This window comes from Perca flavescens, chromosome 22 (assembly GCF_004354835.1).
Source record: "Perca flavescens isolate YP-PL-M2 chromosome 22, PFLA_1.0, whole genome shotgun sequence".
NCBI classification, from domain to species: Eukaryota; Metazoa; Chordata; class Actinopteri; order Perciformes; family Percidae; genus Perca; species Perca flavescens.
In genome coordinates, this window is record NC_041352.1 from 21,700,924 (window position 1) to 21,715,424 (window position 14,501).

The window sequence follows — 14,501 nt, forward strand, 5'->3', positions numbered from 1 at the left end:
GGTGCACTCTCTGCTCCAGTGGAACTGTGTTTTAATAACAGAGCAAGAGGGAGATGGAGAGCGGCAAGCACATAGATATAAAGATAGCAGAAATAGAGACTGCCTATGATCTACAACAAGCTGTTAATCCTCGAGTAACACTGTAAAACAATACATATCTATTTGATAATGTAAACGGCTGCTACCTAGGAGGCCTGTGAGGATTTATAAGCTGTGACACAGAGGTTATCTGTGGTCACCAGTGTACGAAGACAAGAGCTGTGTGGCTGTTTTCTCTCCAGGACTGGGCTGTTTTTTTAAATTTAATTTAGTCAACCCACGGCTCCTCTTATCTCGGCATTAGCCAGGCTCACTTTTGAACCCACGTCCATCCTTCAAGAGCAATATTCATTCTCGGACAGTTAAACATTAATCAGAGCGTTATTTCACTGTCTGACCCCCTGACTCATATTTATGCGCTGCTGAAGGCCTGGTAATTTACCCTCATTATTTAGTGCAGGATAAATCTTTCACTGAGGGATGAAACAGAATCATAATGTAGAGATAAAAGTGAATTGATGAGCAACAGAATTGTATTTTCTTTATTCCTGCACCTAACTTTCCAAGTGTTCATTATCTTGAGATATCACATAGTAGAATATTTGGTGCTTATCTTTACTCTATTTCTTATCCTGTTTTCATGAAATGTTATATTAGTCAATTAAATTTAAGATATCGGACATTATTTTAAGTTGAGATTGCATACAGTATCTTAAAATAATTACACTTAAGGTAGTAATGTAGTTAAGGCAAAATCCAAAGATAACAGGCTTAACTTCAAGTAATTATTAGTAATTATGGTACCTTCAATTTGCTTTGCCGTAGTATTTGGCTAATTAAGTATAGTTGTCCGTGGTCAGTTTATTGGGTACACCAAAGCTACGGTCTAATCAAACAGCACTGCCCTGAATCCTACCCACATGAAGATTGTAATATTCAGATTTGTTAAAAGTGTTTTAGAGAGATGTTGATAACTGCAAGGTGATTTTAACTTTTCCCCTCAACTACTTTACTTTGATTTGATTGCTTAGGAGCTATGTAGATACACTACATTGGTCAAAAGTATGTGAACACGCCTGTTGTCTGGGGATGTTTTTCATGATTTGGACTTGGCCCTTTATTTCCGATTCAGGAACCAATCTTATTTTTAAAGATTATTTTTTGGGCATTTTTAGGCCTTTATTGACAGGACAGCTGAAGAAATGAAAGGGGAGAGAGAAGGGGGAATGACATGCAGCAAAGGGCCGCAGGTCGCAGACAAACCCGGGCCCGCTGCGTCGAGGAGTAAACCTCAATATGGGCGCCCGCTCCACCAACTGAGCCATCCAGGCGCCCACCAATCTTATTTTTATTATTGGGCTTTTCCACTTTTAATTTTTGACAGGACATCTAGGTGAGAAAGGGGAGAGAGAGGGGCAAGACATGCAGGAAATTTGTCACAAGTTGGATTCAAACCCTGGAACTCTGCGTCGAGGCATAAACCTCTCAGTATATGTGCGCCTGCTCTACCACTGACCCAACCCGGCCTCGCAGGAACCAATCTTAATGCAACATCATTGAATAATATTTCCTGTTATTATGCTATTCCCTTGTGCACAAAGCCAGGTTCATATAGAAATGTATTTTTTTTATTTATTTTTTCGCCTGCACACAGCCCTGACCTCAACCCTGTTGTTATTACTGTACCTTACGGATGAAATGGACCCCCTTATCAGTGGCCAACATCACTAATGCTTTTGTGGCTGAATGGGAGCAAATCCCTTCTGCCAGGTTCCTAAATCTTGTGTAGAACCTGAAATAGTGGAGGCTGTTATAGCAGCACATTAATGTCCCAGTGATTTTAGAACAAGATGTCATATATGGGTATAATGGCTTACTCTACAGCGCTTTGGAGATAGGTCTGGCAATGCAAGACTAAATGTTCAGCAACGTTTTGCCAAAATAAATTCCAAGTAGCTGATGATTTGATTTATTTTTATCTGGTTTTATTTGTTTATTTGTGCTAATTCACTAAAGGTACTTTTCATTCCTATTCATGATAAATCCCCATTGAAAGAAATGTCTATAAGCCTGTAAATAGATTTGGCATTGGCCCAGTGGTGATACCAGCATCTGCAGGGGAGCTTAGAAGCGGCGCCAGGTTGTGTAATGTTTACAGTCATCAGTGGGACTGCAGAAGATTTTCCAATGCTAATGACTCAGACTCTGCTCTGGCCAAGGTCAAGCTGAGGCTCAGACTACCGAAGAGGAAAAATGAGGTCTTAAGCTCTAGCTGTCGCTGCGTGGCAGATTTGATGCTGAGGGGTGAAAGGTTGGCAAATAATCTCCCAGGCTTTAATATCCTCTGGCTTCCATGGCTGTCTTAATGCATGAATGTGTATGTGTGTGTTTAGTGTGCATGCAGGAGAGACAGAAAGAGACGGGAGAAGAAAAAATAAATAATTAAAGAGATAGCCAAGAACCCTGTCGGCTGTGTGTAATAGTCCAAAACGCCTCAGGAGAGTCTCAAGTGTTCTGTCATCTGTCGGCTGTCTGATTGTTGAGGCTGTACTGATACTGACACATCCTGCAGTGTGACGCCGCCCAAGGAAACAGCTGTTTATTGGGCTCTGGTGCGCCAAGATAAAAACCCGGCGTCGCTTTGATTTGAGTCATGTTTGCCCCATAGATGTTTGGCTAGATGACTGTTTGCATCGAGAGGCTTGTTCGTAGGGTTGTGTCTGTTTATCGCTCTGTTTGTGGCTGAGCCTGTGGGGCGTAGAGTAACCACATAATCAACACTTGTGTGCTAGAAAGGGAAAGATTATTAAAGGAAGTAGAAATGTTGTTTGGTGTAAGAACAAGCTGAAACTGATGTGACACAAAGTTGAAAATAGTTTTGTAGAACTTCTTTAGTGCATTTAGGCTGCATTGCTTGGATTTGGTATCTATTTATTTGATACTGTCATTGTAGTATACTGATTTGGAGTTGATTAACACATTATAAATGACATATTTGGGGCTTGTGTTTTGAATTATTTGTAGAAATCATGGAGCCAAATGCTTGCATTATGGAAAAAGACATCTTTTCTCTTCATATTTTATTCCCAATGTATAAAAAAAAAAAAAAAAAAAAACGAGTGATGGGATAGGAAGTGATGTCAGGTTTTGGAAGGAAGTGAGGTTTGTTTGTATCAATTTGTAACATGGGTGCAAAGTGTCACCTGTAAAACTCAAATTCACTCAATAACATCACAATCCAGAAAACATCATTCATCAGAGATCATTGTTAAAGGTCCCATGGCATGAAAATTTCACTTTATGAGGTTTTTTAACATTAATATGCGTTCCCCCAGCCTGTCTATGGTCCCCCAGTGGCTAGAAATGGCGATAGGTGTAAACCGAGCCCTGGGTATCCTGCTCTACCTTTTGAGAAAATGAAAGCTCAGATGGGCCGATCTGGAATCTTCTCCTTATGAGGTCATAAGGAGCAAGGTTACCTCCCCTTTCTCTGCTTTGCCCGCCCAGAGAATTTGGCCCACCCATGAGAGAGAGAGACATCATGGCTTTCAAACGACCAAAGTGGCAGTTGGTCAAGGCCACACCCCCAGCCTCCACCTTGCCCCCCCCCCTCTCTCCTCCTCCTTTAAAGTGCAGTGTAAAAGGGCTACTCCAACAGTTAAGTATTGCACTTCCATGAAGTTGGAGTTGGGTGGTGGAGGGGACTATTTTCTTTGAAAAAATAATGCAGTTAACTTCATGTGTAAAACTGATGGACTGCCCCTTTAAGATAAAAAATGCTTAGAGTCTATTTGATTCTACGAACAAATAGTTTACTTTCAGGAAAATGTTTTAGTGGTACCATTCCTGGTATACACAGGGGCTACATCCTCCAAACATTTTTCTTTCCTCTTCTTGTTTGCTTATTATAGACCTACAAAAGAAACAACTCACTGTAAAAGTATTTTCTTCCTGCATCGTCTACCAAGGTTGTTTTTGGATGGAGCCACGAAGTGCTGATGGGGCTCTGAAGATGTTCAGCAAAATCTCGCCTCACTCTGCCATGAGCTATTCTATTCTTACTCAATTATCACTTGCACTGTCACCTCAGTCAGCGCAGTAACTGTACAGTATTTATAGTTGCAGCTGATTTACTGACTGTGTTTTGGGGTTAGGGTTGAAAACTAGAATGTCATGTCCGCTAACCAACCTGCTTGTCAGTGATCCTTTTTTATCTCATAGATCCTAGGATTTTTTTTTTTCTGTCATTGTTTAACTGTCATATATATGACCGTTAATATAATAGTTCACAATCAGTTAGCCAGGATTTAGTTTTGTCTTGTGGGAGAGGTGATTGTAGGCTTGATATAATTGTTGCCTACAATTACTGGGGTGGATTACAGAGTTTGAATATTCAGAACAAAAGAGAAAATAAGTCAGCCTCCAAAAACATAGAATTAGTGGCCTAGAAATCTGCATCAGACCTTAAGAACTGAGATAAAATGCTGCATGTGACACTGCTGCCCTCTATTGGAAACGTGTAGCCATTTAATACAGGAACCGTCTGCTTGATCATGGTGTCCACACAGATTGCTTCAATTCTACCATATGGCTCGTATCCTCAGTAGGCATATATTTTTCTTTTTTTTCCTAATAAAAGCAAGAAATGAACCATACGCCAATGACAACATTCCGATTTTCTTATCTTTTTCATTAGTTCAGTTTGCCTGTATCTGCACTCATTATTTCCTATTGGCCGCTTGACTCATGGTATCTCATGCTTTAATAATGTCCTTTACTCAGTGAATAATTGAGTCCGCACAGCAGGATGAAGAACATGTAGACGGGGGATGAGCCTCAGACAGCTCACCTTGTTAATCATCGCAATGAGGTGGTTGGCAAAAGAGACAGAATCAACTTACTTAGAGGAAGAAAACGAGAGTTGGCTCATCAAAACTAGTTCACTTACACTCTTTTACTTTCTCTCTCTTTTCTTTCCTCACTCTCTTTTGTTACCATGCACATATCCCAATGTTTCAAGAAACGTAACTACTTTCTCCTTGACTAGCCAAGGTGACTGGGCGTCCCCAGCCGAGCGAATCCGACAGCCCGGCGGATCCACTCCACATGGAAAGCTTTTTAAGCCACCGCTGGCGAAGTCAGCGGGCAGCTGCAGAACAAGCCATGTGGGAAATCATTTTTACTTTCATCATTTGCAAATGCAGCATAATGCTGTGCTGTGCTGCTCTGTTCATCATCGGACAGTGTGATCCAATCATTCCCCCATGAGCTGTGCCAGCAAGGTGGACACACCAGGCAGGCCAGGAGAGCAAAGACTAACTGGACTAAATGCTACCATTACGCCATTTTCCTCTCATGTCACTGGCATAGAGATGTGTGGTGTTATAATGAGTGCCGTATCCAGCAGTGAAAAGATACTACAGGCAAAAATACTTTTGCAGATTTGCATCAGAGAAGAAATGTACATATGTGTCTGTGAAGAGAGTGTTTGTCAAATAATGCTGCATATCAAGTAATTCCAACAAGCGTGCACAGTTAATGAAAATGCTAATTGGTAGTTGATGTCTGTTAATTCCCCAAAGCCAACACCCAGTCCCACAGATAAACAGCATTAATTAAATTTTAATTGCAAAAGTTGCTATAAATTAAGCTAGTGGCAAGCTGTAACAATAAGTCGAACTGTTCAATGCCGTCTGCGTCGTCGCCACAGACTTAATAATGAAGTAGAGTTGTCGCGGTCACGCTTTATGTTGTCAAAAAGTTCCCTCAGTGAGCTTTTATTTGCATAATTTCTTAATAACTCTGTGTGTTGACAGAGGAGTTTGTGTGTGTGTGTGTGTGTGTGTGTGTGTGTGTGTGTGTGTGTGTTGTAGTAGAAGAGACGGAGGACCTCGACTGCTTTCATCCTCTGTTGAACAGGAGTGTGTGTGATTGCAACGTGATTTTAAATACACGCACCTGCACACAGAAGGTGTCAAGGGAAACCTCTAGATTGCAAATCTGAAATGAGTTGATGTTAGTTTCTTGCTGAGAAAATGGTCCATACACAAACGCACGCATGCACACACACACACAGACACGCACGCACGCGTGCGCGCGCGCACACACACACACACACACACACACACACACACACACACACACACACACACACACACACACACACACACACACACACACACACACACACACACACAGTTTACGACAACCCAAAAGCTAAAGCTATCTGTTGAACACTCTGTAGTTGTACCTGGTGAGAAATTGGTTCATTTCTAGGAAATCTGGCTCAGTTCTATTTTGGTCGATAGGCTGCACTGAGATTAAAAGCTGTTTTGATTTATGACCTCAACATTTGGTACTCTGTGTGTGTTTTTGTGTATGTAGGTTTAAAAGAGAGATACATAGTGAGCGAGAGAGTCCAAATATAGCAAATAGGTCAGGCAAGAGTTAGTATGCTGTATTGCTGATGCGGCAAAAAGAGTAACTTTGTACTGAGCTGATTTTTAGTCCTGATTATTGTCCTTTTTATGGGGGGATCTTATAACTATTGGTTTGTATTTGTTTTTTATTAAGTGGTTTGTGATTAACTGGCATTTTCTCCTGTTACTGAGGGTTTGGCACTTTGACTTTTACAAGTTGTAATGCTTGAACTGCATATTTCTGACTGTTGTGTAATCAAAGACAGCTCAACTTTACATCCATGAATCCTGTACAATGGCCAACACGCATGAGTAACTTAATGAGCTTCCGTGAACAGAGAGAGCAATGCAATACAAAGAGGACTACTAATGATGCAGCAATTATACATTTTTAAAATACTTTTTCCTCCCACAACACCTGTTAATTATTAACCGTGACAAGCAGCAGCAGCAGCAGAATGATTCTGTTGGCCTGCAGCCATATAATTAACTTAACTGTCTATGCTGTGTGAGTTTTTTTTAGTTTTTTTTATTTAATTCCCTGTCATTATGATCGATGGTCATTTTGTTCTTACTCTTCCAGAGGAGATTTTCCAGTCCCACATTGCCCATTGGTGGTCTCCAGATGGGGCCAGGTTAGCGTATGCCACTATCAATGACACCCTGGTGCCCAGGATGGAGCTGCCCATGTTCACGGGCACACCCTACCCAATGGGGAAAGAGTACCACTACCCTAAGGTGCACAATTAGATCGTCAACACTTTGGAATAGATATTTTCTTTAGATTTTAGATGTCCTATCATTATAACTGTCTCCTCTTTCCTCGTCCCCTTCAGGCCGGCGAGGAGAACCCAGTTATCACTCTGTATGTTGTGAACCTTAACGGCCCGCTTCACACCATCGAGATGAGGAGACCTGATGATCCCAGGATGGGGTGAGGCATGCAAACTGTCAACCAATCAATCTTTCCACTCATTCAAATCATGCCCATTTTACACCTTCTGCATTTGTTCCATAAATTTACACATTTTATCCATAGACAAATATTGTCTCATGTGTGTAATCTCTCTCCATGTCTTCATTTTCTGATTATATATCTTTAATTTCCTTTGTGTCATTATGTTCTGTCCTGTTGTCATGTATATCCTGCAGATATTTTGTACATTTCTCCAGTGATACATTTTTACTTAATGTGGCCCCGTGTTTAGTTCCATTAAGTTTAATGCCCCCATTTGCTCTGTTCATATTTATACCCAATATGTTATTCCTCCTTTGCTCTGGCTCATTATATGCTGCTTTAATGTTTAAATTTTTCTGAGATCATTAATGTTTCATTGCTACTTAAAATTCTATCATCATATGCAGTTAGTAAATGGAAACATTTTGTCACATTTTGTCTTATTTTCCGACATTTTTGTCCCAGTGATTGGTCATTTACCCTCTGAAGATGCTGATTCACAGATCTTGCAATGTAAATTAAGTTAATTTCTCCGTGTTTGTCAGTGAGTACTATGTCACCATGGTGAAATGGGCCACAACCACCAAACTGGCCATCAACTGGCTGAACAGAGCCCAGAACATCTCTATACTCACGCTGTGTGAGGCCACAACAGGTGTCTGCACAAAGGTGTGTGTGTGTGTGTGGGGGGGGTGTCTGTCTGTCTGTCTGTCTGTCTGTCTGTCTGTGTGTTCGTGTGTGTACACTGTATGTACTGTATGTATCAAAGTTTTCATACACTAACTGAAACCTGTTAACCTGTTTCTACAGAAACATGAGGATGAAAGTGAAGGATGGCTACACAGACAGGTGAGAAGATTGACACACATGTAACTTATATTTGGAGTTGTTAATGAAGGTGAACTTAATTTGTGAAACTGAATTTAGATTTAGTCTATATTCTATATAGCTCGATGTGACACAGCAATTAGATTCAACTTAAATGTTACGTGGCAATGTTGCAGGTCTCTTGTAAATTGTAATGGGGGGACTTATTTTGTTTTCTATGATTTCTTTGTGGTGCTTTATTTTTATGTTTTGTTAAAATATTTGAATGCTCTTCTCTGTGTCTTCAGAATGAGAAGCCTCTGTTTTCCAAAGATGGGCTGAAGCTGTTCTTTACCCGCGCTATTCCTCAAGGAGGCAGGGGCAAGTTCTTCCACATCTCCATGTCCATCTCCCAGGTAAGAGAATATTTATGTGTAGAGTATTGTTTAGAGTCATTCATCACATGTTTATTATTCAGTTTTTTTTTGTTAAATTAATCATAACAGACAGTGACTTCAATATTATTTAAAAGTATGTTTTATAAGCTTAAGAATAATGACCTTACTTTTTTCAATCAATTTTGCATCTAAACCTCATACTACACAAACTTATTCTACCTCTCTAGCTTGTGATGTTGTATACACATTTTAGTTGATAAAATCAGCACTTTTATTGTCTTATAAGTCATAGAATAAAGACGCCACATTATGTTACTTTTCTGTTTGTCTCCAAAGCCCAACACCAGTACAGACACACTGCAGTCCATCACGTCCGGAGACTGGGATGTCACCCAAGTCCTGGCCTATAATGAGGACAGCCAATTGATGTGAGCATGCACAAACCACCATCAGCAGCCCAAACAAACCAGCATCACCTTGCACACTCACAGCAAGAAAAACAACAATAAAGCATACTTCTTTAGCTGTTGTAATGCAGGCACACCTTGTTTAATCATAAGCAAACAAAAGTGAAATGGATGGAAGCGCTTGCTTCATTCTGTTAGAGATTTGGCCTGCAATGGCATCAAAAAAGAAACCGGTTTCCACCCTCTATAAGGTTAGCTAAACACAATGAAACTGTCAGTTGTCTTAATGAAGAAACATGAGGTGACATGTGAGGAAATAGGAAATGTGGGTAGGACAAAATACCAATTGGACTTTTGCTGAGAGACAATGGGTTGAATGTTTCAGCACCATGGACAGAGACAGAGAGAGACCCCCACATTCATATACAGGGGTTTTCTGGGTCTTTCATGGTTCAGCACCATGGATAGAGCACACTGAAGCAGATTGTTGCTGCCCAACAGGCAAATTAATCTGTTTATTGTCAAGATGATATTGATCTGTTTATAGCACGGATGCTACATTTTGAGACTGCAATTAAATGTATTGTCTGTTGTGTTGAGCCTCCTGTTCTTCTACCAGCTCGCACAGAGACACATAATAAACCTTTCTAAATTTGCTCGGTGTAAAAAAAAACGCCCTGTGTCTCTGGGCACCCATGAGGATTGTGACTCATCCCCATCATGCCCAGATAATTTCACACCCACATTCAGGGCCACAAGGCAACTGTGATTGAACTAACATGATCTCACATCTACACACCTGCTTTTACAAACACAGACACTCACATAGACACACACACACACACACACACACACACACACACACACACACACACACACACACACACACACACACACACACAGTGTTCAAGTGACTAAATAAACTCTCTCACCCAAAAATGTCTTTCCCAAAGGGGTAAGATTTGGCCTATTTCTGTTTTAAAAGGATTCATCTACCTTCTCCCCCCATTATTCATTTATAAAACATCTATTTCAGTGAGTAGGTGGGGCCCTGCTTGTGTGTTCCAGGTACTTTTTTTTCCTTTGCCCAAGCTGAGTGGTGAAAACATTTTACAGCTAAACTTAAATCTGTTGCCATGACATTCTTTCCACCCTTCCCTATATTAATGCAGATACTTCTTGAGCACAGAGGATGGTCCAAAGCGAAGACATTTGTACAGGTAACGGCTTTTTTTTGTATTATGTTTTCTGAATCTGCAGTTGTTTTTGAAGTGGATTCCATTTTGCTCATTTGGATAAAAACAAAAGTGAGATGTCCTCTTCTTTGTTTCCATAGTGCGGACACCTTTGGTTCATTCAACCGTCGCTGTCTGTCGTGTGCCTTGTCTGACAGCTGTGACTACATCAGCGGCTCCTTCAGCCACAACATGAGCTACTTCCTGCTCAACTGCCAAGGTAGCCAACACTGAATCTCTGACTCAAGCCCCCCTCCGTTTGAACTATCTACAATCCACATTATGGATACACATAGGGCTCTATTTTAACGACGTTGTGACGAACGTGTTTAACCAAGAGTCCACTTGTCCAGTATGACTTCTTCAAGGAGGAAAGTAATATTAGCCGACCAGTTTGACATGCATAGAAGGTGTTTTATTTTTTGCAGCACTGGCTTTGGCAGTTTTTAAACTAGAGGCTGCAGATGTAACACTGCAGTTCACATATCTGCCATCTTTCCTTCAAATGGTGGCAGTGATCTTATCAGTTGAAGGGAAATACCTTTACAGTCTAGCAACAGGTGAGGATGTTAGCTACAGATTCAATCACTCCTTAATATTTAGCTTAATACAGACAGGCTTACCCTTTCTATTGTTGCATTAGATTTATATTTTTTGATTTCTATCAAATGTGTTTACTTCAGTTTTGGAAGAAATCACATCATTTACCGATCCTGATAAAAGTAGCAATACTAGACTATAAAATAGTCAATTTTACTCCAAGTAAAAGTCTTGCATTCAATATTTTTTCTCAAATAAAATTACAAAAGTATTAGCAACAAGTAGTGTTAGTGCCATGTTATTATATTTCTGGATTATAATTATTGATGCATTAATTAATTAACTAATTCATAATTAATTATGTTTTAAATGGTTCACTGACAATTGGGTATTTCAATATATAACAATGCATCCTATTTTATAAGATGATCATATGTTTTGTATGACAAATTCTTTAGCTGGTAAATGTAATGGAATAAAATGTACATTCTCATCTGAGTATAAGGTAATATAAAATAGAAATACTCAACTAAAGTACATGTATGTTACAGTTGTACTTTGATACAGTAGTTTAATAAATTTGGTTACTGCTACTATTCAGATTTATTCTATGGTTTTTGTCTGTACTCACTGGTGGAATCATTTAACGATAGCATGTGTCTTTGTGTGAAAAAAAAAAGACCTGATCATTATGTGTCTATTGTCAATTTTTTTTCGAAAAAAATAAGAACTTACATCTTGGTGTGCCTCTCCTTACAACTTTGATCAGTAACACTTTACTTGAAGGTATCTACATAAGAGTGACATGGCAGTGTCATGAACACATGACACTGTCATGACACAGTCATGACATATGAACCCTAACCCTAACTCTAACCCTAACCATAACTTGTCATGACAAAAACCGAATGACACTTAATGAAAGAAGCATTATGTCATAAATGTTTATGACTTGTTATGACTTGTTTATGACACGTTCATGACAGTGTCATGTCACTCTTATGTAGATACCTTCAAGTAAAGTGTAACCCTTTGATCTCTACATGTTGAGCCCGAAATGACAATCACGTTTCAGATTAGAAAACTTTCAAAATGTCTTCATATTGCTGCAAAATCAAAGCCCAAAAGATTAAATAGATCCATGTTTCTGTGATTTCAGTCTGACTTGAGGCCTTGTAGCTTCAATATTTAATCACTGATCCAATACTTTTATGTCAATCACCTCTGAACCTTGCTAAGTTATCATTACTGAAGTCAGATCAAACCCATAATATCCCAGAAATCACTGTTAGTTAATTGTCCTGCACCTCATACATTTGTAATCCCCCCTCTCTCCTTGCAGCCTGACCAGAAGTATTTATGTGATGAGGCTATGATCAGTTACCACGACGAGAGAGATTGGGTGGAAAAACAATGTTCCTGCACTGTGTTCCCAATTTGCTAAGTGCATCAATCTCTTCATTTGCTGTCCCTTTACTCCCCTGATTTCCGGTTTTAGGGCTTTAGCTTGCGGGAATTTGCCTCTGTTGTTGGCCTAGATATGGAAAAGCTATTTCAGCCACTGGATTACATAAATCGAATAAGCAAAGAATTGTCTCTTTTTCTGACAGAGAAAAAAAAGATCTGGATGAGACTCATTGTGTTGATAATGAACACAGACATTGCTCTTCCCACAAACAAAAACTAAATTATAGCTCTGTACTTGTATGTAACAACTTTAGTGTCTAAAACAAATTACCCAAGAAGGTAAGATAATCCTGACCATGTCCCCGATTGTTTCACTAATGTCTTTGAAATGATGATAAAACTTTCTGATTTTCTCTTCAGGACGGGACATCCCATTTGTAGCTGTTTACAGGACGCAGAGAGACGGAGAAAGTGAGACACAAGACAGGGAGAGTGAGTATTTCCACCAACTAAATCACATATTTGCATTAACAAGACTCTGGATTATGTGAAAGACATTGTGAGTGACCTTGTGCGCAGTAGCATAATTGCTACATTGAAAACAACCTTATCGAAAGGGGACAGAAGTGTTTCCGCTGCAGCGCAGAATGACCACCTGTGCCCTGAGTAACTGTTTGTCTACAAGCCAAGTCCAGCATGATGGCAGTAATCACATTACTCCTCACAATAGATGTCCTCATTAAATTATGACCTGCACAACGTCAATATTAGCATACAGTAATTAGATTACTACGGTGTGCGTGGGTCTGTGCCAGTCTGTGTCATCTTTTACCAAAATGATGTCGCTGCCCTGACTATGTTCAAAGAAGTATTTATGTTATTACCATAGATTATTTCATGCATTTAGCTGTTCAACAGTGTTTTTTTTTATAAGGGCAAAAATGTTTCCCAAATGTTCACCTTCCAAACTGGGGAGTTTGCTGTTTTTTTAAATGGCTTTTCTACACTGAGGGGATGTACAATTCTATTCACAAGGTTCCTATTAAAGTGGCGTCTTAGCAATGCAATCAGGATGCCATTATTATGGACAATGCTAAGAGACTGCAACTACGGTAGCAGCTCTGCGGGTCTGTCCTAGAGCTAAAGGCTAACATCAGCATGCTAACATGCTCACAATGCCAGTGTAAAGGTAAAGGTACTTTATTTGTCACATACACGTACATGTAGCGAAATTCATTCTCTGCATTTAACCCATCCCTCAAGGGAGCAGTGGGCAGCCAATCACAGCGCCCGGGGACCAACTCCAGATCTGAGCCAGTGCCTTGATCAAGGGCACTGACTGGAGAACCTAGTACATGTTTACATGTTCATCTGCTATGAGCATGTTAGCATTGTCATTTTGTGCATTTTAGCATGCTGACATCTGCAATAATAATAAATAATAAAGACAAAGTACAGCTGCAGCTAATGGGAATTGTATTAGATTTGAAAGTATGTAGTCATATACTGAAGAACGGGACACATTTTGACCTGATCATGGTGCTCAAGGAAAAGTAAGGGATCGTAAAAGTTATTGGAACTCAACATATGAATGTGTCAACCAAAAATGTCATGGCATCCATCCAATTGTTGTTTAGATGTTTCAGTCTGGATCAAAGTAGTGGACCAACCGACCTGCCGACGTTGTCATTGCTGGAGCAGTACTAGTCTGACCTATAAAATGTCTTGTTTTAGTTTTTTCATTTTTTTTACATGATAGGCAACATAACATTGCTTGTGTTTTATATGTGACTAAGACTACATAATGAACGATGATAGAGTCAAAGGTATATCAGAATGAGTCTATGCACGCATACAGAAACACACTGATTGTTGTGTATGACGCCAGTCAGTAACCTAGGCAGAGCTTCCCCTCTCAGAAGGGTTAATTGAAGTCTTCCTCCATCAGCCTGTCAGGTTTTATCAGAGTTTGCCAGTACAGGCAGCTGCTTGTGGATTTCCCTCCTGGATGCTGCCTTAACACTCAACAATCCTCACACACAATGTTCACTACATCCCATTGGACTCCAGCAGTCATGGCAACCGAGGGTGATAAAGTTAGTGTTGCACAAACCGGCTTTAGCTGTTGAATAAGTACAGCTGGTTCTCTATTCAGGACAGCCTCTTGAGGCACGAGGGTTGCCTAAAGCGAATCCAGGTCACAGTTTCAGCTGCAGTCAAATCTGCTTTTGTATTTTGTTGGAGTTCATGCTGAAGGTTTTGGAAGAGGAGAGGCTCTGATATTGTGTGGA

The 14,501-nt window shown here is 40.0% G+C and overlaps 1 protein-coding gene across 3 annotated transcripts in view; it reads left to right on the forward strand.

Annotated features, from left to right (window-relative positions):
- The window catches only part of dpp6a (dipeptidyl-peptidase 6a), a 244,933-nt gene that overhangs the window by 211,481 nt on the left and 18,951 nt on the right, over positions 1-14,501 (forward strand). For all 3 annotated transcript variants that reach the window (XM_028568972.1, XM_028568971.1, XM_028568973.1), the window contains 9 exons: positions 7,042-7,196; positions 7,295-7,392; positions 7,962-8,085; positions 8,227-8,265; positions 8,532-8,639; positions 8,958-9,049; positions 10,201-10,248; positions 10,365-10,483; positions 12,631-12,702. In XM_028568972.1, the coding sequence (XP_028424773.1) occupies positions 7,042-7,196; positions 7,295-7,392; positions 7,962-8,085; positions 8,227-8,265; positions 8,532-8,639; positions 8,958-9,049; positions 10,201-10,248; positions 10,365-10,483; positions 12,631-12,702 (855 nt within the window). The remainder of the gene's footprint in view (positions 1-7,041; positions 7,197-7,294; positions 7,393-7,961; positions 8,086-8,226; positions 8,266-8,531; positions 8,640-8,957; positions 9,050-10,200; positions 10,249-10,364; positions 10,484-12,630; positions 12,703-14,501) is intronic.